The following is a 21,045-nucleotide window of genomic DNA, read 5'->3' on the forward strand; positions in this document are numbered from 1 at the left end:
GTAATACTTGTATATCTGCCTAAAAGAAATATTCTATATGTTGTCTGCCTCTGTTTAGTGAGGAGAACACAATGTGCAGTGCATGAGAGGCTAAGGCTGTAAATTGATATGAGGATTACATTAGAATGCAATACCAGCTCCATACCCGGTATGTGCCACAATATGTCTAGTTCTAAAAATACTCACTCATGCTTTTGTTTCAGACACCGTTCACACTCACACTGCGACTGTGGGACATCTACATCCTCGAAGGAGAGCGTGTGCTGACAGGCATGGCTTACACCATCATCAAGCTGCACAAAAGTAAGATGTATGATACACAGTTGATAATCATAGCTATTCTTCCTCTTCGTTTCAACATTTAATAGAGATTTACTGGAGCTCTCACCCGCACCAGTGTCCCAGGTGGAATGGCCCAAGGCCAAGTGTTAATTCTCAAGAATGCTATTCAAAAGGGGCATAGCTTGGTATGAGGTAGAAAATCGTAAGCAGAGACATTGATGAGGACAACGGAAAGGAAGTGGGATATCCCCTAGCCATTCATTTATCCTCTAGCCATTAATCTATGTGCGAAATAATGAACTCACATACGCAATTTCTTGTACATTGCAGCTAATGCAATCCCAGCTTATATCTTTAAAAGACTTTGATCCTGTAGGACAAGGGTCCCCAACCTTTGGTGGGCGTTGAGCAACATGCGAGTCTGAATTGAAATGCTGAGCGACTTCAAATCGACAACAAAGGTTATTAGCATGAGTGTGTTGGTAAAATGATTGAAGCATGAATTAAAACTGGCAGGAACTTAGCACGTAGACCTACCTACTATACTATATTTTCTATGTTGCTACAGATATAGGTTGAGCAATATGTATTCAGAACCTGTGGCAAAATGCATTTTAAAATACAGCGCAGGCTAGTAACACTGATTAAAATTTGACTTCAAGGCCAGTTTATGAGGTGCTGAAGGTTATTCCTAAGGTGGTATCTGACAAATAATGGCAATTTGTTCATTTTAAGGCACATTAGTCCAGTAACAAAAGTTAGATTTTGGTAGGCTTTGATGATTTAGTGACATAATTAGTTTTTAAAGCACATTATAAACGCCACTGACGTGGTAAATTTCAAAGTATTTTAATAACCAGTAAGTTATTCGGGATGAGGGTCTACCCGATGCTTTGTTTTGGAAATTTAGACTCTAATGATGCCTTTAAAGTAACATTTTCTCATTAACATTGGTAAAACCTGTTAGGTTTCAAACGCTGTTACTCAAGGAATGTTTGGGGCTCTCTCTCTCTCTCTCTCTCTATATATATATATATATATATATATATATTCACTGAAAAAAACGTAGGTTTCACACATGTTATAGTTAGCTGGACATTTCACTCGTACAAAACCATTGAAATTCCCTCGTTATAGTTAGTTCAGCTAACTATAACTCGCGCGACCGCAATCCACTGCTGATGACGTCACATATTACATCACTCATGACATGGTCAGTGACATCACTCATGACATCACTGATGACATCTCAAATGACATCACTGATGACATCACTGATGACATCATCCAGTGAATATGTGTCTTTCTGAAAAATAAATATTTTTTATATATGTATATCTAAAGGTTAACTGAAGAATAAATGGGTAAATAAGTGTCTAAATGGATGGTTTTTTTTGTAAAATTAATTGTATAACTGACTTATTAACAGTATCTTAGTGAATACAATGATGTAATATGTGACGTCATCAGCAGTGGATTGCGGTCGCGCGAGTTATAGTTAGCTGAACTAACTATAACGGGGGAATTTCAATGGTTTTGTACGAGTGAAATGTCCAGCTAACTATAACGTTTGTGAAACCTATGGTTTTTTCAATGAATTTGCAAGGTTTTTTAAATGCTAATTCCTAACTATAACGTGTGTGAAACCTATGGTTTTTTTCAGTGAATTTGCAAGGTTTTTAAATGCTAATTCCCAACTATAACGTGTGTGAAACCTATGGTTTTTTAAGTGAATTTACATTGTTTTTTAAATGCTAATTTCTAACTATAACGTGTGTGAAACCTATGGTTTTTTTAGTGAATTTGTAAGGTTTTTTAAATGCAGATTTATGTATGTATTATTATATTTTTTATATATTTATTTTACAATAAACTACCTATGTATATAGTTATAGATTGACTGTATCCTGTAATATGGAATGGCTCAGCTCTTTTTTTTTTAACTTGGATAAAGTTGAACAGCATAGTTAATATCTTCTATAAACTTATAAACAGTTTAAAATGTTTTTTTTTAAGGGTTTTTCACGGGGCGCACACCGTGCGTGCACAGGCGCGCACCCCGCGATTTTTTGAAATTTTTTTTTTTTTAAATTCACCCTTCGGGGTCCTTCAGGCACCCCCTGACAAAGGCTAGGGGGTCAGGAACTCTCTACCCTGCCCCCTTTTCACGTTCTCCACCTTTCTTTTTCACTGTCACACACAAAATGCTGTCCGACACTTCCTGATTTCGACCGATTGGAATGTTGACTGACATCTAACCACCAATCACAATTACGCACAGTGCGCGCATATAGATATTTATGTACTTTAAACTGCAATTTTCTCAGGAACTACTGAACAGATTGACACCATATATGCAAAAGGCACATGCCTGACCTGAGGACTACCTCTTTGCCAAATTTCAAGTAATTCTGTTCAGCCGTTCGGGCTGTACCTTTGACTAAAAGTCCTATGGAAAAATGCATGGGGAAAACGCGTTTTGGGACCCCCCTTTTTTCTCAGCCCCCGCTTGACGAATCACCCCGAGACTTTCAGGGTAGGAGCTGAGCGGAGCGCCCCATTAGTTTTGAAAATGTCACGAAGATAAGTCAACCGGCGCCAAAGTTATTCAAAATAGAATTTTCAGATTTCCTATGGGAACTCGGTCCTAACTATAACTATCTACTGGCGACCGCCAGTAGAGTGTATATATATATATATATATATATATATATATATATATATATATATATATATATATATATATATATATATATATATATATATATATATATATATATATATATATATATACCCAGAAAATTGTGTGGCAAACAGCATGCTTTTAGAGCAAAATTGTCAATAAAAAATGTTTCAACATGACTTGGTTTAAATGCATGTATATAATGGTGTTTATACGGCACAAACATAGCTAGTGAGTAATGTAGTGCACTCAAATTTCACAATAAAATTGTATATCAGATTTTAATGGAATTACTATTCACAATTGTTTACAATTCTAGGGACAGGAAGACTAAGGGGCTGATTACGTGTTTGGCTGTCCATCGTACCACCAAACTCATGGTTGCGTGGTTGGAACCGCTGCACTGGCGGTCCCACCTCTGCATTATGAGTGCGGCAGTCCGACTGCCACAGGACCGCCGCAGGGGATCCGTGATTCCTCGGCTGTGGCTCAGCTGTCTGGCCCAGCAATATGCTGGTGGTGCCGCTGCGGCACTGCCAAGCATATTATGAGTCTCCTCACAGCAACAGTTTTCATGGCAGTGAGCCCGCCATGAAAACTGTGGTGGTCAGGAAAGTAAGAGGACCCTACAGGGTCCCCTGTTGTCTCTGGGCCAGGGGATGCATGAAGGCGGGCACATGGTGTGCCCCCCTGTCTGCATGCACCCCTAGTTCCTGCATGGCATTGACTTCACAGTCCATGCCGTTTAGGAACGTTCTTTGACACTCTCATTGCGATGCCTTTCTAACAGGCACTGCTGTGGGACCACCAAAGCACCACCAACCAGACCACAAATTAACTCACAATCTGGAGGGCAGTGTGCTGACGAGTTTGGCGGTGTGGGTGCGGGGCAGTGGTGTGGAAAAGGGTCACCACACCACCGCCAAACTCGTAATCAGGTCATAAGTGATTTGCCCAGTATCATAATATTTCAAGTCAGATGCTCTAGATGGTATTTGAACCCAGGTCCCAAAATCAGTAGATTAGCTATGAGACCACATGGGACAACTGTGGCATGCACGTGTACCACTCTTTTTCACAGAGTACATAGCAGTTACCACAAGTATAAATAATAAAAAGATCATCTCAAAATCAGTAACAGATCAATAAAAGAGACCATTCACAATTGGTCTGGATGGTTAACATGGAAATATGTCCATTTCTTAATGGAGTCAGTGTATTTTCATGGATCAAACATAAATAACCCATGATTACACAAAAAAGCAAAGTACCTATAACTTTAAAGTAGCACAGGGCCATAAAACAATGTTAGTATAACTTTTAAGCTAAATTTGTACAGAATGGATTTGTTAGAATTCTTTACTTTGCAAGCTTTCAACTTCCTAGTATGCCCTCCTGCAAAACTCCATAGTGTCTCAGGTAGAGTAGGTTATTGCATTGTAATTGCGCCTGCATCGGTAGCACTTTACAAAGTTTCAATGGGCTGAAAGTGCATGTTTTAAGTTTTTTAGAATCCTTAGCTAATAGACTTTGCAGTTTTCTTTAATAGCCAATTTCGATAATTCTAAAGCCAGCATCTTCTAGTTCCACAATATGTCAGTTTCAGAAATGGGGGTTATTAATTTAAAAGAAGGGTGCACCTACCAGCTCAGTAAACCCATCCTGATATGGTCAAAACATAGTTCTGAATCTCTGCTCAATCCCTGGTAGCTATGGCACACACAGCAAGCAATCCCCTGAAAACTGTGTGCTAAGTTCAAACAGTACCAATTATTTAAGAGTACCGAAAACAACACAATATAATTCCCACAACAGTTCAGAAAAACAGAGAAAAAATGAATGAGAAAAAAAACACCAATATGATCAAATATTAATTTTGAACGGTTTAAGACAAAATGTAGCGAGAAAATGTCAAGCGCCATGGAAAAATAACAGTTTGTGGTGGACCAGAAGACAGGTGACATTTTCAAGCTGTCTGTCATGTAGCGTAAGTTGGATATACAAAGCGGGTTGTCCCGGTCAAAGGCTTTTCCTTTAGGTTTAGTCGTGAACTGTTGGGGAAACTTCTTGTGGTCAGAGCTACTGCCCCTCCTCAGGGTAGGCTTCTGGCCTGCAAGTCTCTCTCCAACCACTTGCTCTGTAGGTTCTTCTCCTTTTTAGTCAGCTGAGTCGTCTTGGAGTTAGGAGTCCGTCTGCTTTTTGTGTCCCTAAAAGAGGTAAGGAGGAGGCCAGCACTTGACCCTTGGAGAGCATTTCTAGTCCCTGTGTGCCAGCAGGATTCAGGAGTCCTTGTACGAGTCCTTTTCTTCCCGCAGGAGTCAAAAGTCAGGATTCTTCTTCAGATGTAGACTTCCCACATCCAGTAATGTTCTAGGAAGGTGGTGATTGAGGTGCCAGATTTATCCGGTGCACTAGCCAATGACTATCAGAATCTACCACCCAATTCTAACTATTTTCTTGCAGTCCCCCACCTCTGTTTGCAGTACTTCTAATTTACCGTCCTATGAAATTACCCAGGATCCCTTGTTTTAACATGGCAGTATCCTACCGCCACCAGGCAGGCCTAATGTCTGCCTCTTGGCCCCTCCCCTACCTGGCAGGGTCAAAATTGATTGGCCTGAGCCTGGCTGTCTATGAGGGTCTTGGTGATAGACAGGAGAATCCTTCCCGCCATCTCCAAGTCAAAATGTAGTGCTAAAGCTGTCCTTTGCTCTGCGAGTTGTTTGTGTCCACTCCCAGATAACTAATCCCCGCTACATGGTCAGAAGTTGACACCCTTTGGTCTTTCCTGGGTCTGATTAAAATAATAATAGCAAGAAATAACTTTGAAGCATTTGTTTAACTCTTGTGGAAAACAAAGATTATAATTAAGGCTCCCGGTTTTCCGTTTAAAAGGAATTTTACATATAAATACAGACGGAAAACTATTTTTCCAATGTCTGTATTTATAAGTTAAAAACTGGAAAATACTAACAAACTGTGCGCCGCAGCCCCGCGCCTGCCAAGGTTTACCTCGACAAGCCCTTCTTGGGAATCTACACCACTACGGCCCATTTAAGAGAACTGCTAAGGTAGACAAGGCAGCAGATGGAGAGGGGTTGCAGTAAGAAGTGCGAGTACGTACTTAAGGTTGAAAAAAACACTGTGTCCATCATAGAATGCCTAATTGCCGAGCACGAGGTGCTAATATGTGCATTAGCAGGCCGGCTCACTGATAGAAAGCTTTAGGCATCATCTGGGGGGGCCTGCGGGGGTGATGCCAATAAGGTAGCCTGTGAATGGCAATCATTGGCGCAAGGCAGAGACCTGTTAGCAGGTAGTGGCGTGCTCGGTTGCAAGTGGCAGGCGTCGAGGAATAAAAAAAAAATGACATACCGCTAGTGTACAAACATGATTGTGACCCCGTTTCAAGAACACATGAAATTCTTTCTTCCCTTTTTTTAATTTTTTTTAACTGTTAGCATGTGTAATGCCAGCTGTTTCTGTGTAAGTAGCTCTCTTCAGCGAGATGTGTGGATCGCAGTCTCCTTCCTGTAATTTTGCGTTTGCAGAAGTAATTTCACTTTTGCTTACATGCTTTCATTCCTTTTCTAATCTTCCTCAATAACGCTGCGCTTGCTCTTTGCATCAGGAAGGGTTAGTAACTTTCAAGAGAGATTTTGCAACACAGTTTGATGCCATCCCAATGACAAATATTTCAAACATTGCCAAAAGAGAGGCTCCAGCCCCCATCACTCCCTCTTCGAACACGGTGCTGAACGTTACTTGCTTAACCCCTTCCCCGCTCATGACGGAACCGTTCCGTCATGAGCCACGGTTGCCGTGTGCTCATGACGGAACGGTTCCGTCATGACACGCCCGTTGGCGGCCGCTCCGCCTACGCGGCGCTGTTTCCCCGCCTGTGCGGGGGGACAACGCAAATGGGCGGAGTCATGACGGAACCGTTCCGTCATGAGCACAGCTCAACTGTGGCTCATGACGGCGCGGCTCCGTCATGAGCACAGGCCCACCGCGCTGCCCCCCTGCCCCCCCCAGCGCTGCAGCGGAATGTCCGCAGCAGCGAAGGGGTTAATGTTCTCTGGAATTCTGTACATTAAATGCACACTTTTTGTTTGAAATAGAAAGTTCTGCCTTTTAGTGTTTTCAGTTTTGTTTGGTAACTTTCTAAGTGCGTGCAGTCATTACAATATCTTCATAGCCCCTCAATCGCATAAATTAGAAAAAATACTAGCTGCAGAATCTTCTTTTGCTTGTGACAAACAGGCAGATTTGCTACACTCAGTGATCACATGCTACTTTTTCTATACAGCTAGTGGTAGGAACATACTGTAAATTTCATTATGCTGCAGTAACCGTAATGCATGATGTTTCCTTGGCTTCTAAGCAGCTCAGTAGAGGCTCCATATGCCTTTTTCACATGAGCCATTCATGTCCATCCTCCAGTACTTCACATACCCTGGCTGCCCTATGAGCTTCAGGAGACCCTAGCAGGTACCTTTGTCCTTCCTGTAGGCGATTAACTGTAGCGTGTGGATCCACTGTAGCCTCAGGACCTACCACAATATGGGCCAGTCACATCAAAAGACTTTTTAAAATGAACAGTAAAGCATATCACCCATTGACACATTTGACCTCAGCTCAGAAAGGGCCTCATTATCATTTCAATTTTTTTTTCTCCATCTGTCCTCAGAAAATTTACAGAAGTTGTCTTTGGAGCAGCTGCGGGAGTTCCTACAGGAGAAGATTGCAAGATCCTTGAGCTATGAAGATGACGCAGTGATTGAACAGCTGCAGTTGTCCATGGCCGAACTCCGTAAGATGAAACTCGATCTTCCAGTTCCAGGTAGTTATCATGTTTGAACTCAATGACATCTCTGTCTTCCTCAAGGTGAAGACATGAGACATGGTCCTTAGTTTCTCTGCCAGAAGATAGTGGTGCTTTTAGAAGGAAGCAGGTGCCCTCAGATGGGCAAGAATACTCCCATTCCATAACTAGCTTCTTTATTCATGCAAGTATTAATGTCATTGTTAAAACATCCTTATTTAGTCTACATAGACACAATTGATTCTTACACTCATGTTTTTCATAAAGGTGCCTTGAATTACTACGTTATAACAATGAGCTATGGAGCAATGCCTAAATAATATACAGCATTATGTTAAAAGCAATTGCTTAACTTAGATGCTCTTCCCAGAGAGCCCCATTAAAATATCATTACAACCAACTATATTCCAGTATTTTCTAGGCAAACCCGGAGGATACAGGACATCGACAAAGAATATGTCAGAGCAGCTCTAGAAACCAGGAAGCATAGCTTCTGGAGGAGCTGGCACAGAGAGTGGTGGGGTCGGGTGGCATCTTCCCCATTAATCCTCTGTTCCTCCATAGCTGTTGAAAACAGAGACAGAAGACTTTGGTGGTCAAACGTGGCCAGTATGACTCGCGGGTGGAAGGGTTGGGGGAGGCGCGCGAGGAGGAGGTTGGGGGAGGTAGGTTTAATTCATGAAAATAAAAAGTTACATTAACTTACCTTTGCCGGCTCGTCCCACTGCCTCCATGTGGGCGGAGGAACGTCGTCCCACTGCTTGCGAGACGCAGAAACATAATATCGTATTTAAAATACCATTTTATGTTTCTGCTTGGGGCAACGCTCCTCCGCCCACATGGAGGAGCTGCCCATGCAAACATAACATAACATTTTAGATGGGTAAAAAGTAAATTAAGGGGATGTTTTTCACTTCGAGGTTCTAAGTGACATCATAGAAAGCTCTCTTCTATTTAATGTCACTTAGAACACCTTGGTGAAAAACCTTCCCGTAATTCACTGTTACTGTACTGTACCTGTTACTGGAACAGAAAATATCCTCAGGCACCAAAGTAAAGGTGGCCCGTATTAGCAAATCAGAGAGCTAAAAATGTGGTCTATGCTTGCAAATTCACAGTTTTGAAATGGTAAAGACACGCTGTATATGTGTTTTGCAAGTTAGGGAGACTGCATGCATTTGTGCTTGCTGCAGGCAATGTTTGTGGTAATATTATGGAACTCAAGAGTAAAACCCGGCTCACCAGACAATAAAAGTGGCCCACAAACAGCCCAAAAATGTTTCTATCACTGACTTGCCAGACCAGCACATCTGGCACTGCTGTGTTGCCTTGTAGGCCAGTTCGAACCTGCTTTCTGGTGCCTTTGCCTTGTCCGGCAGCACCTGTGGAAATCTTCAGATGACTGTAGTACCTAGACTGACTTGAAGTGGAATTAGGTAATAAGCAGAAAGTCTTTCAGTCCTTTATGGTTGTGGTCCGGTGGCGCTGAAGGCAATGGGGGCCTCTCTTAAGAATATATGTATGCGGGACTGCGTCCTACCTTCAAATACTAGGAGGAGGGTGAGCATTCATATTGAGGAAGGTTAGCTTAAAATGGCCTTCAGCTTGTAGGAAGACCCTCAGATCCCACCAATTGTAAGTAAACCACTCAAAGCCATGTACAAGGCAGCATCATACGAATGGCAATGGTCTGTTTCCATGTCTTCTCATCGCAATTATACGTGGTACCTGCCATGACTAACCCCCTTGGATGGTTGGGGGAATAAGGTTTATCAAAATCCCTTGCCCCATTCATTGCAAGCTAATGCTGAGGCCACCTAGAAAATGTTGTTTCACCTGGTGAACTTCTAATGCGATCTTCCTGCTTTTGACACAAGGGTTTAGATAAAGAAAAAGCAGAGGCTAGATACGTCAGCTTGTTTATCTCAGGTCTGCCCGGAATTCGGACAATATGGCTGCGAAGGGAATTAATGTGGGACCAGTGGGGCTCCAAAAGCATGACTGTAATCCTCAGCCTAGGCTCCAAAAGCATGACTGTAATCCTCTGCTTGGGCTCCAAAAGCATGACTATAATCTTCTGCTTGGGCTCCAAAAGCATGACTGTAATCTTCTGCTTGGGCTCCAAAAGCATGACTGGAATCCTCTGCTTGGGCTCCAAAAGCATGACTGTAATCCTCTGCTTGGGCTCCAAAAGCATGACTGTAATCTTCTGCTTGGGCTCCAAAAGCATGACTGTAATCTTCTGCTGGAATCCTCTGCTTGGGCTCCAAAAGCATGACTGTAATCCTCTGCTTCGCTCCAAAAGCATGACTGTAATCTTCTGCTTGGGCTCCAAAAGCATGACTGGAATCCTCTGCTTGGGATCCAAAAGCATGACTGTAATTCTCTGCTTGGCTCCAAAAGCATGACTGCAATCCTCTGCTTGACCAAGAGAGTGCAGGACTATGCCCTAAACCATGCTTTTTCGATGAAAAAGAATTGTCTTTTGCCTCGCGGACAAGAAATTAAAAGAATGCATGGGTGCGGTTTGCGAATGAGAACAATAGCATTGGGTCATTCAAACCAACCACAAAAACATGTGGACCTTGTACAGGATTTAAGCTTCAGATCCTTTCAGGACATTTGGTGATTCTTACTCATCAGTCGAGACATAATTAAGGGTTTTGCAAATTACCACAAAATTACGCATAATAACACAAAATGCATCTAACACACAAAAAACGTCCTGAAACCGGTAAAAGTTCAACCCGAAAATGTAGTGTTGATTTTCGATCGATTGCATTCAAAACATTGCTTGTTTCGTGCTAAAGAATTACCTGACATGTTTGTTCGGTTAAAAAATCTACTTGAAATGTTTGTTGACTTCCCACATGACAGTAGCTGCAGTTAGTGGCCAGAACGCGCCTCTCACGCTGAGACGTTACCTGAAGGTTACATCTTGCGTTGCGATTTCTCCCCGGACTGGAGCTAATTCTTCGACGTGGTGTGATGGCATACTCGGTGAAATTTTGCACAAATTTGTTACACAAAAATACGCCAGTTACTCCGGCGTAATTATAATTTCATCCAGTTCTGGACCTAATAGGACCAGCAGGGGTGAGTGCCGGAAGGGGCAGAGGCCCCCCTCTTTCCATGGAAAGAACTGCTTTTAATGTGAATGGAAAGATTCTTTCTTTAGCTTGCCTGCCTATCCATCTTCAGGTGTGCAGGAAGAATACACAAAGCTCTTGGCAGCCCTCTGTAGTTGAGGTTTCCTCATGATACTGTCCCTTCCCTCCGACCTGCATGCTCTCTGTGTGTCCCAGCCATGTCCATAGAGATCCAGAGGCTGCCAGAGCTAGTACCCAAGTCTGACATCAACAGGAATTTCACTCCTACTTCTTTGTACTGGAAAACAAGACAACTCGTTTTATGCTATTTTAGTCTTTTGCCTCTTCAACTTGTTTCTGATGGGACAGTCTTTCACAGCGGCCATCCTCACCTAGAGGCTGTCAGCACTGCAGTTGGTGCTGGTGTTGTGCAGAGGGTGTAAGAATGCCCCTTCCATATTCCACCCTGAGCAAATTGATAAAAATGTGTAATCTGCAACAGGTCAGCCCCATTAGTAATGCTAGCGTCCTGCCTGGCCTAAGCTAGACGCCCATATTCTTCGACTAGGATATGTCACGGGGTGCTTGCCATATTACAGTAGCAGAGGCTTTGAGCCGTAATGGAAGCTGGGAAAAATTAGCCCCTTTACTGCCAGGAGCACTATTAAAAGGCAGATGTAGTTGAGAAAGTTGGCCCCTCGCACCCTTGGGAACTAGTGCCACTCACCTGCGGCCCTAAAAAAAGCTATACCCCTACTTACACGTCTCTGAGTTCCTGATTCTACTTCTTTCCTCTCTTTTTGCTATTTTAGTCCATCTCTCTTCTCGTCCACTCCTCTTTCACTCTCCTCCCTATCCACTTCAACTTTATCTCTCTCTCGCTCATCCTTTTATGCCCCTTCCTTTTTACTTTTTCTTCTCTTTTCCTTGCTCCCCTTTAACCCCAACTCTTTCTCTTTCCTGTTTTTCTCCCCCACGTTCCCCTGTCCTAGATCTATATCCTACCCTTCCCTCTCCTCAACCTCCCTTTAATGCCTGCCTCACTTTCTATCTCACATCTATATGGTGTCTTCACTTCTCCTTCCCCATCTTTCTTATCTCCTTTCTCCTGCTACCAGCAACATCCTTATTACTGCCTACTCATCTTTTTCTTCTATTTATATCCCTGTGCTTGTGATATGTCTTTGCTCAAATCTATATCTTTAACTGTTTCTTTTTTCTTTGCCTTGCCGCATTCGCGCTCTGTTTCTTTCCCGCTTTAATCTAGTCTCTATTCTTCTCATCTCCTGTTCGTCTGCTTGTCTATCTCACCTCTACAACATGTTTTCTTTTTCTCTCGGCTATTGTCTTGTCTACTCTATTTCTGACTACACCCACATCTCACTTGTCCCTCACTCTTTCTCCTCCATATCTCCGCCCCATTCTCATCCCCTCTCCTTTATTTTTGTCCTTCCAGTCCTTTTTCCATTCCTTTGCCATCACTTCTCATTTCACTGAATATTTCCCTACCTTTTGTCCTTTTTAGGTTTCGCCTACAGCGCACATGCACTCTCAGTACAAGCTATTGTTCTTAAAAGCTTAAAAGGCACTAGACCCTGACCATAACCTACCTTTACTTACCACTGGTTGGCTCCCACGTCACTCCCATTTTCTTGTTTGCTATTGGTCGGCGTCTCCTCCTCACCTCCGGCTTCCTCTTGGGCTGGGCTTCAGTCTTAGTCCCTTCGTTCCTGCTATAGATCAAGAGTACTGCTTCCTGTGGTCAGTGTCCTTCCACTGGCCACAGGCTCCTTAATGTATTCTTTTTTTATTTTATTTCGGCACCCCGCCATTCTCTTTAAACCTCTCACCCCGCCACCTTTGGTTCCCACCCTCCTCCCACTTGTTGATTTTCATTAATTAATTTTTTTGCAGGTTTATAGCGCAAACTCTGCCCAAAGGTATTAGAGCTTTTTACATAAGCACCATTTACTTTGCATAAGGACACATTCACATTCACACTCACCTCGCTGCCTTTGGTTCCAACCCTCCTCCTTCCTGTTGCTTTATTATTTGCAGGTTTATAGCACAATCTCGGCCCGAAGTTATTGGAGCGCTTTACACGAGCAGCATTTACTATACACAAGGACACACTCATTTTTTTTATTTTTAGGCATGGGAAGTTTCAGTAATTTGCCCAGAATCACAGAATGTTGTCCCGACGCCGAGACTCGAATCTGGTTCCCCAGTTCCACAGGCGGTAGTCCTGGCTTTAACACCACATCCTATTAAAAAAGCATTTACACAGCTAAATATCTCGCACAGAGATATTTGACTTTGTTAATGGTTTTTTAAATATGCTGTACATCAGCATGGGCTGCTGTGCGACATGGCTTAAAGTAAACTAAAAAAGCACTATGACGTGGTGAACGCTGGCAGCGCCATAGCGTTTTGTTTTTATTTGCTTTGAGCCATGCTGCACAGCAGCCCACGCTGCTGTGCACCACCTTTAAAAAACATTGACAATGCCAATAAACTTTGCATAGCTAAACCTATTGGCTTTGCCAATGCTTTTTTCTCCTTCTCTTGTTGTATATTCTCTCCTTTGTGTTTCTTTATGCATATTTACTCACTTTCTCTACTACTTCTAGAAGTTGCATGTATGACACAGCCCAACGCCGACAGTATCCCACCTATACGCTGGCTTGAGCTGCTTTGTAATGGAACGACTATGGTTCTGTCGTGAAACGAGGTGGTCAGGTCATGGCCGGATATATTTTCTGATGTAGCCTCACTCAAGGGCATATCATCAAGGCCATGTGATAATTATCGCTCAGCGCTCTTAGCACAAGGATAATTATCGCCGGCCAACTCTGAATTTTATCGCGGAGATAGCGTGCTATCAGCAACGCTTATCTCCATAGCGATAAAATTCAGAGCGCAAGCTGCCAAATGTGCGAGCCCTCAGATGCCTCCGGTCAGTGCATCGCAGGTACCACTGGTGCTCTACCTTCCTGAGCATGGCTTGCGGGCGCAACCCTTGTGCCTCTGTCTACTGCATAGATCTTTGTTTCAGTGTTGGGGCTGTTCAGTCAGCTCCTCGCCAGTCCCCATTGATCCTTGCCATCTCCTAATAATGGTTGGGGCTGAATATGGGCGGAACACAAGGCGGATGGTGGTTGCGCTTGGAGTTGGGGAGTAGAACAAAAGGGCGCCAGGCTGTTCTTGCCTCCGTCATAGGGCAGAAATCCTGAAATTGACTTTTTATTCACCTTCGTTACCTGAAACTGATGAGTTATTGGCTTAAATCTGAGAGCAGCGTGTGCGCTAGGAGAGAGGCTCTTAAACTATGCAACAATTGTACAAATACGGCTGACCAGTATAGTGTATTAACTATATTTGGATGGCTTGGAGACAGAGGGAGAACATAATTGATGTAAATATGACAGACCTACACATTTACACCAACCATGGATAATCCGCTCCTGGGTGCAGATAACTTCTTAATGGTTGTAATGCGTTCATATCTAATTGTCTTGTGCATTATTTAATGAATGTTTAATGTCATGGTTGTGTTTTTTAAAGATTATGATACTGTTGTTTTTGATTTCATTGAGAGCGAACTAAAATTTATTGTATACACATATATGTATGGATCTATGGCAAATGCAATATTACAGAACTCTCTAACCTATATTTTTTGTTTCATCTCGATCATAGCAAAACCAGAAGAATTTCCCCAAAAAGCACTGGGCCAAGAAATACCCATAACTGTGCTCCCTGTGAAGCCCATCACTGCTGTTTCCGATCAGAACACGGATATTGAAAAGATTGAAATATGGGAAAATATTAAGCAATTGCCCAGAGATGGAAGTCCCATTAGTCAGAATGAAAGTGATTGTTACAAAGCTCCATTGGAGGAGGTCATTATATACCCAGCCCACCAGAATGGCCCTTCCACACCTGAAACAAGGCACGTGGACAATCCTCCCATCACAATTTTCCCTTTAGCCTTTGTGCAAAGCGAAGGGCTTTCCACAGACGAAGACCCGACTACCTTAGGAAATACCCAAAACAAGCCACCAGAGACACAGATGGAGGAATATACAATGGACAATGGGTCTCCCAGCAAAGAACACGAGGTTGTAAATAAACCTGAAAACATAGGATTGTTGTTAGTGCAAAGCCAGAAAACTTTACAAACGGGCAGTAGTGAGATCTTTAAGGAAAACGATCACTGTTCACCGTTGACAATGGATTTGCCTTCACGTGAACCTGATAATTCTACCAGTAATGAACTGGTCACTTCCCAGTTGCAGCAGCTTCATGAGGGACATACAGTTGAAGTAGCATTGGACATCTTCGGCGGTGAAGACCCCAAATCCAATGTTCACGACAATATCAATGATGCTGCATTGCAGCCCCTTCCACAAATTCAGGTACAGTCTGATTTACCTCCGTTATCAGCAGAAGTAGACAATCTGGACTTCCCCTCTATTAATACTAACATTGCCCTGCAGAATATAGGATCAGACCCAGCCCCTCCTGAGTGTACACCGTCAGTGAGCTGCGCTCCCTCTGATCACCTGCCTGGGTTATCAAGTACACATGCCTTCTCGGCACCACATCAGAACGTTTCTCCTGCGCATCATCGTCCATCAGTGGACCTCACAGGTACTTCTTCACGCCTCCCTCTTCCTGCTCAAGAGGGCAGAAGACGTCCGTCTAACGTTTCACAATATGATAACATGTCTGAATTGGAAATCAAACATGATCCTTGCCGTGATATAAAACTCAGTGCTGTTGAAACCCAGTTGGAAAGGACTGTTCAGAAGTCCTCATCTCTGTGTGAAATCTTCGATCTACAAGATTCCCAAGGCCAGAGCTCAGAACTTCAGAGATTTAACTTAATGCCCTATCTACAAAGACCTTCTGGCAGCGTGCCACTTCTAAGTGTACGTGAACCAAACTCCTCGGAGTGGACCAGCAGTTTCTGTGCCCGTCCTGTGTCTACGCCACAGCTACAGGATCAGCCCAGCTCCTACAAAATAATAAAGACAACCACTCCTTTACATGTTGCACACGCAACAGGACAAGATTGTGTGAACACAAAACAGATGGCGAGGCCTCTGCAGGAATGTCTGCCCTCTGGGCTTTCACCCACTGAGAGAGAAGACCCAACACTTGCTCCTGCATTGAAGAAAAATAGCCCTTTACACACCAGCAAACAAGACGAAAAGTCATTGTTATTTCGCAAAGGTCCACTGCCACCTCCCCCACCCCCTCCCCAAAGCTCAAAGCCAAAACTAACTGTGGTACATCCTTTAATTCCAAAAGCGTGCTCCTACGACAAGTTGAACCCCACTAATACTTCCTTGACAGAAATGTCCAAATCAGTGCAGTTTTAAAGTGTTTGGGAAAGATAGACCGACTGTGTGGGTTGTGATGGATGTAAGTTAAAGGATTAGTGGTTATACTGCAGTCGAAGTCACTGCAGACGCCATGATTTATTGTGGGCAGGAAGGCTGTCTTCGAGCGTTGCTGGTCTGTCTGGTAGGGTTCCCTCTGCGCCAAGAGCTCAGTTGCAAGTCTTTTTTAGGTAAAAAAAAATCACAAAGTGCTTTCACTTTCATAATGAGATGGAATTATTTTATGGAGCGGACAAAGGTGGATTTTGGACACTTCCTTCCACCAGTTATAATTATAGATAATGGTCTGGAAAGCAGAACTCTGTTCCAAATTCTTGCATTTTTGTCTTTCTCACAATGAGAAATTATTACCTGGTGATGACATTATAAATGCTTACCCTATGACAGTTTGTCTTACTTCCTTCACCTAATGGGTTGGAAAAATAATGTGCGAGGCACAAACATCAACTCGTGTTTCTTTATTTTGAGCTTACATGTTTTACTGCATTTCTTTACCACTGCGAAATGGACTAGGCAACGGATAGAAAATCCCTTATCTAAGTTACCAGTAATAAGCCACCGTCAAAAGATATGGAACTATGCAATAGTCAGAAAACTGGTACTCGATTTTTCATTGAGATTTGACTTTCAATAATTTACCATGGATAGCCTGTAGGGTAGATAATAGGGGGCAGATTTACAACAAAGTAACGCAGTGCGGTGCAGCAAGTCATTTTGCTGCGCCGTGCTGCGTTAGTTTAGAAAGCACAGAGATGCAACATATTTACAAGATTATGTCGCATCTCTGTGCTTCCCCTGCGCTGGTGCACAAACTGCAGCCATGCGCCGGCACAGGCACCCTTGCACCATGGTGCAAGGATGCCTGCGTCATGGGGAGATTGTTTTTGTGCAGGAAGGTGTCCCTTCCTGCACAAAAACAATCACAAGAGGCTTTTTCTTCTTTCAATGCGTGCTGTAGAATGCAGCACGCATTGAAAGAGGAAAAAATGAGGAGAAATTAAAACATTTCTCCCCGTTGCGCCTTGCTACGCCACCTCTAGGGTGGCGTAGCATTCACACGCATCTCCAGATTTACGATTTCTCGTAAATCTGGAGATGTGTCTTGTTCCATGGGTGTTGAGTGGGAACACCCACAGCAACACCCATGGAACGTTCCTTCCACGCACAGTGCTGCATGTGAAGGGACCATATTTACGAGGAGAGGAAAAGTCACGCAGGGTGGCTTTTCCTCTCCTTGTAAATATGGAGGAGCCCCCTGCGCCACAAGTACGTCACGAAAAGTGACGTAGTGGTGGCGCAGGGGGCTTGTATATCTGCCCCAAGGTGTATCTCACTAAAACTGCTGACATAAAGAAGTTCTAAGTTGGGGTCTTAGATTGAATAGAGGAAAACGGTGCAGTCACTCTGGTCACATTTGTACTTTGGACACAATAATGCTTTACCAAAGATCATAGGCTGGCTCCCACATTTGGTAATTTGGCGTTAATTTGCTCCATGTCAACCGTGCAATAATTCAAAATAACCGACATCACCAGGCTTCTGAATTTTTCAGTTCCTTTGCATACTGTCTATATGTTTATAATTATTATTTTTATACCTTGGTTTTCACTGTGTATTGATAACTGTTTTTTTATTTGAAGGCTGACCAAGATTTAAATTGTTTTAATTATTTATTCTTCAATGGAGTTCCATCCTCTCAAACACCTTCACCATGCCCTATTTTGTTACATTTTTATTGATTTCTTTATTGATATAACAAAGTTGTGGTTGATATATGATAATACTTAACGTTTGCTGAATGTAGCAGTCATTGATTTCTTCATACGTGCTAAGAAAAGGACACAACATTTGTATTATTTTCATTGCACTGTGATGTCGCTCTCCGTTTCTGCAGTATTCATTTTGTATCTATGCTCCGTACAATTTAAAAGGAATACAAAAGCTGGGCTGTCTTTTTCCGTTTGTACAGAGTCAACTTGAGTAAAACTTTAGTGCTGTCTCATGTATCTCTTAGTACAAGTTGCTTTCAACATTTTGACATATCAAGGGCATGCCTTTTTAGGTTTCTCCTGATCGGCGCTTGTGTAATCTCTTATAACAAAAAAAAATCTTAAAAGGGGCTTACAGTCCGCCCATTACTTGCCTTTACTTACCATTGATTGGCTCCCACGTCACTCTCGTTTCCTTTTATTCTATTAGTCAGTCCCACCTCCTCCTCCTGCCTCCAGCTTCCTGCTCAGCTTCACATCTTTGTCCCTGCTGTGGAGCTTGAACCAAGCAATGCTCCGGTGGCAAGTGTCCTTCCACTGGCTGTGCACTTGTAACAGACTGAATTGTTTTTTTTACTTTCCGGCACCTGCATTCTGTTTGTTGCTTACCCATCCCTACCACCACCGCACTTCCATCACTGCAAGCCCCTTCTCCATTTGTTGGTGGCCTGTCCCTCCTACCACCTCACCCTCGTCACTGCATGCCCCTTCCCCAGCTTGTTTTATATAGCCCAAAGACAACCGGAAGGACTTGGAGTGCTTTACCTGAACGCCAGTTACATTACACAAGGATACATTAATTTGTACAGGCACAGGGAGATTAAGTGATTTGTCCAGAATTACAGGATGCTGAGCCGGCATGAGGCTCGAATCTGGTTGCCTCCCCAAAGTCAGCAGCTCTGACCGTAACGCCACAGTCTTTCCATGCTCAGTGTTCCAGCTAACTACACTTTGACACTCTGGTAACTGTAATGGGCATTTGTTGAAGAATATAAACTGCATATTATGTATAGGTAAAATAACAATTGTTTGTGCGTGCTTAGCTTAAAGTTAAAAAAAAAGTGCCATGACGCGGTCTGGCCATGTCATATCACTTTTTTTTAAAAGGTTTAAGCTATGTTGCACAGCAGCTCACATGGCTGTGGAACATTTAAGAGAAACATTGACAAAGCCAATCGATCTCTCATATGAGAAAGCTTTTGGCTTTGCCACTGCTTGTTAACTTTTGTTGCAGAAAATCCTGGAGATGCTACTGAACACATTGCCTGTTGAAACGCACCTCGCAAAGAACTATGCGTGTGCTCGTCAACTATACAAGCCTGTTTCATTTTTCATTAAGGAACATCCCTAGCTCTCAATCAGAAAGGAACTTGTGAATAGCGTAAAAAGGGAAAACACAATTTATACCGCTGTTCTGATAGCAAAACTGCTGTTTTTAACAATGCAAGTGTTTCTTTCTTGAGTCTTCATGTGCTCACAACTGATTGCCTGTCAGCCCCTCTTCAACTCTTAATGTCAGGGTGATTCAGATCTCATACCTAAATAAATATTTGTGTGTGAATAAGAGCCTCCTAGGGCTCTGTGAAAGCAAACAGCAGATTAGACTAAGGAGTAGTAAGTAAGAACTTGTTTGCAGCATGTACTGCTGTAGATCACATGCTGTGCACACTCCTGCCATCTTGTGGGCCCTGACATTTTAAGTTGTTTTGTCTTCTAAGGAGGAGTTTCGGTTACGGGGTAAGTCGTGATCGCTGTGAGAAATTGAGTTACTGGTTGACAGGGGTGTGAGCCCTGTTCAAGCAGCAACTACAATCCTTGTCTACGGGCACCCAAGTAGACTGCTGTGATATAATACATTAATAATTAGCCTACCGCTGATACATTGTAAACTGTAAGGTCAACATGTAATGTGATATCTGTGCAGTGTTGAAATGAAATATAAGTTTAAAAAAAACACTACAATCCTTGTCAGGATAAGGCACAAACAAACCCAACATTAACCTGTGCTCAGCCCCCTGGTAGTTTGGCACAAAGCAGTCAGGCTTAACTTAGATACAATGTGTAAAGTATTTATGCAACACTTGAAACAGTAATACAATGAAAACACACCCAAACAGTATCCCACACCAAGTTAGAAAAATAGAGTAATATGTAATAAAAAAAAATAAGACCAAATCAACATAAATCCTATTAGTAGAACCGGAAATATGAATTGTTATAGAATAAAGTGTAAAATAGCTCCTAAAAGTACCAAGCGCCATCTGCAGCAATTTGGTCATGCTGAACTGTAGCAAAGTCGAAAGCTCAGGCCTACTGCGATGGAGCGCAGGTAGTAGAGTCCCAAATTAGTCCCACTAAAGTTTTATCTTCTGAATTTTTGTGCAATGAGTCCTGTGCGCATTGGAGAGAGGAGCAAGGAGAGCGTCGCTGGAGGCTGTCGGGGTGGTGCGATGAGCAGGCCGGGAGACACGACAGGCAGGCTGGAGCTTTGTACTGGCGGTCCCCTGAGAGCGGTCAATGTTGCAGTGTGAAAAGATGTGCTGAATTTCAGTGCAAGCAGCTGGTCTTGGTGCGAATGGGCCCGTTCGCTTTTGCAAGGAGACCAAAAGCTTGATTTAAGCTTGCTGAGCCACACCAGGGGTCTAGGACCTGAGGGGCACAACTTGGGGGTCAGGAACTCGCTGAAGCTGGGTCCAGGACCTGGTTGGGGAGCCTTTTACATCCCTGAGGCTCAGCTCAGGATGCCAGCAGACTAGCCTTGTAGTCACTCTGGTGTCCTGGCTTCAAGATGAAGTTGCAGGTCCAGTTATTTTTCCCCAGGCAAGAGGTCAGCAGGCAGGTCAGCACAGCAGGGCAGCAGTTCCTTCAGAGCAACAGTCCAGCAGAGTGGCAGTCCTTGCAGACGCACAGCAGTCCTTCCTTGCAGAGTATCTATAGGTCCAGAAGTGTACTGAAGAGCTGGTGTCTGAGGGCCAGAATGTATACCCAG

The 21,045-nt window shown here is 43.2% G+C and overlaps 1 protein-coding gene across 2 annotated transcripts in view; it reads left to right on the plus strand.

Annotated features, from left to right (window-relative positions):
• LOC146860845 (uncharacterized) overlaps nt 1-16,726 on the plus strand; it is a 442,566-nt gene extending 425,840 nt beyond the window's left edge. For both annotated transcript variants that reach the window (XM_085644807.1, XM_085644808.1), the window contains 3 exons: nt 204-303; nt 7,656-7,808; nt 14,579-16,726. In XM_085644807.1, coding sequence (XP_085500933.1) covers nt 204-303; nt 7,656-7,808; nt 14,579-16,266 — 1,941 coding nt within the window. In that variant the 3' untranslated portion in view covers nt 16,267-16,726. The remainder of the gene's footprint in view (nt 1-203; nt 304-7,655; nt 7,809-14,578) is intronic.
• Nucleotides 16,727-21,045: the final 4,319 nt, after the last annotated feature.

The sequence above is a fragment of the Triturus cristatus genome, chromosome 3_1 (assembly GCF_964204655.1).
Source record: "Triturus cristatus chromosome 3_1, aTriCri1.1, whole genome shotgun sequence".
Classification (NCBI taxonomy): domain Eukaryota; kingdom Metazoa; phylum Chordata; class Amphibia; order Caudata; family Salamandridae; genus Triturus; species Triturus cristatus.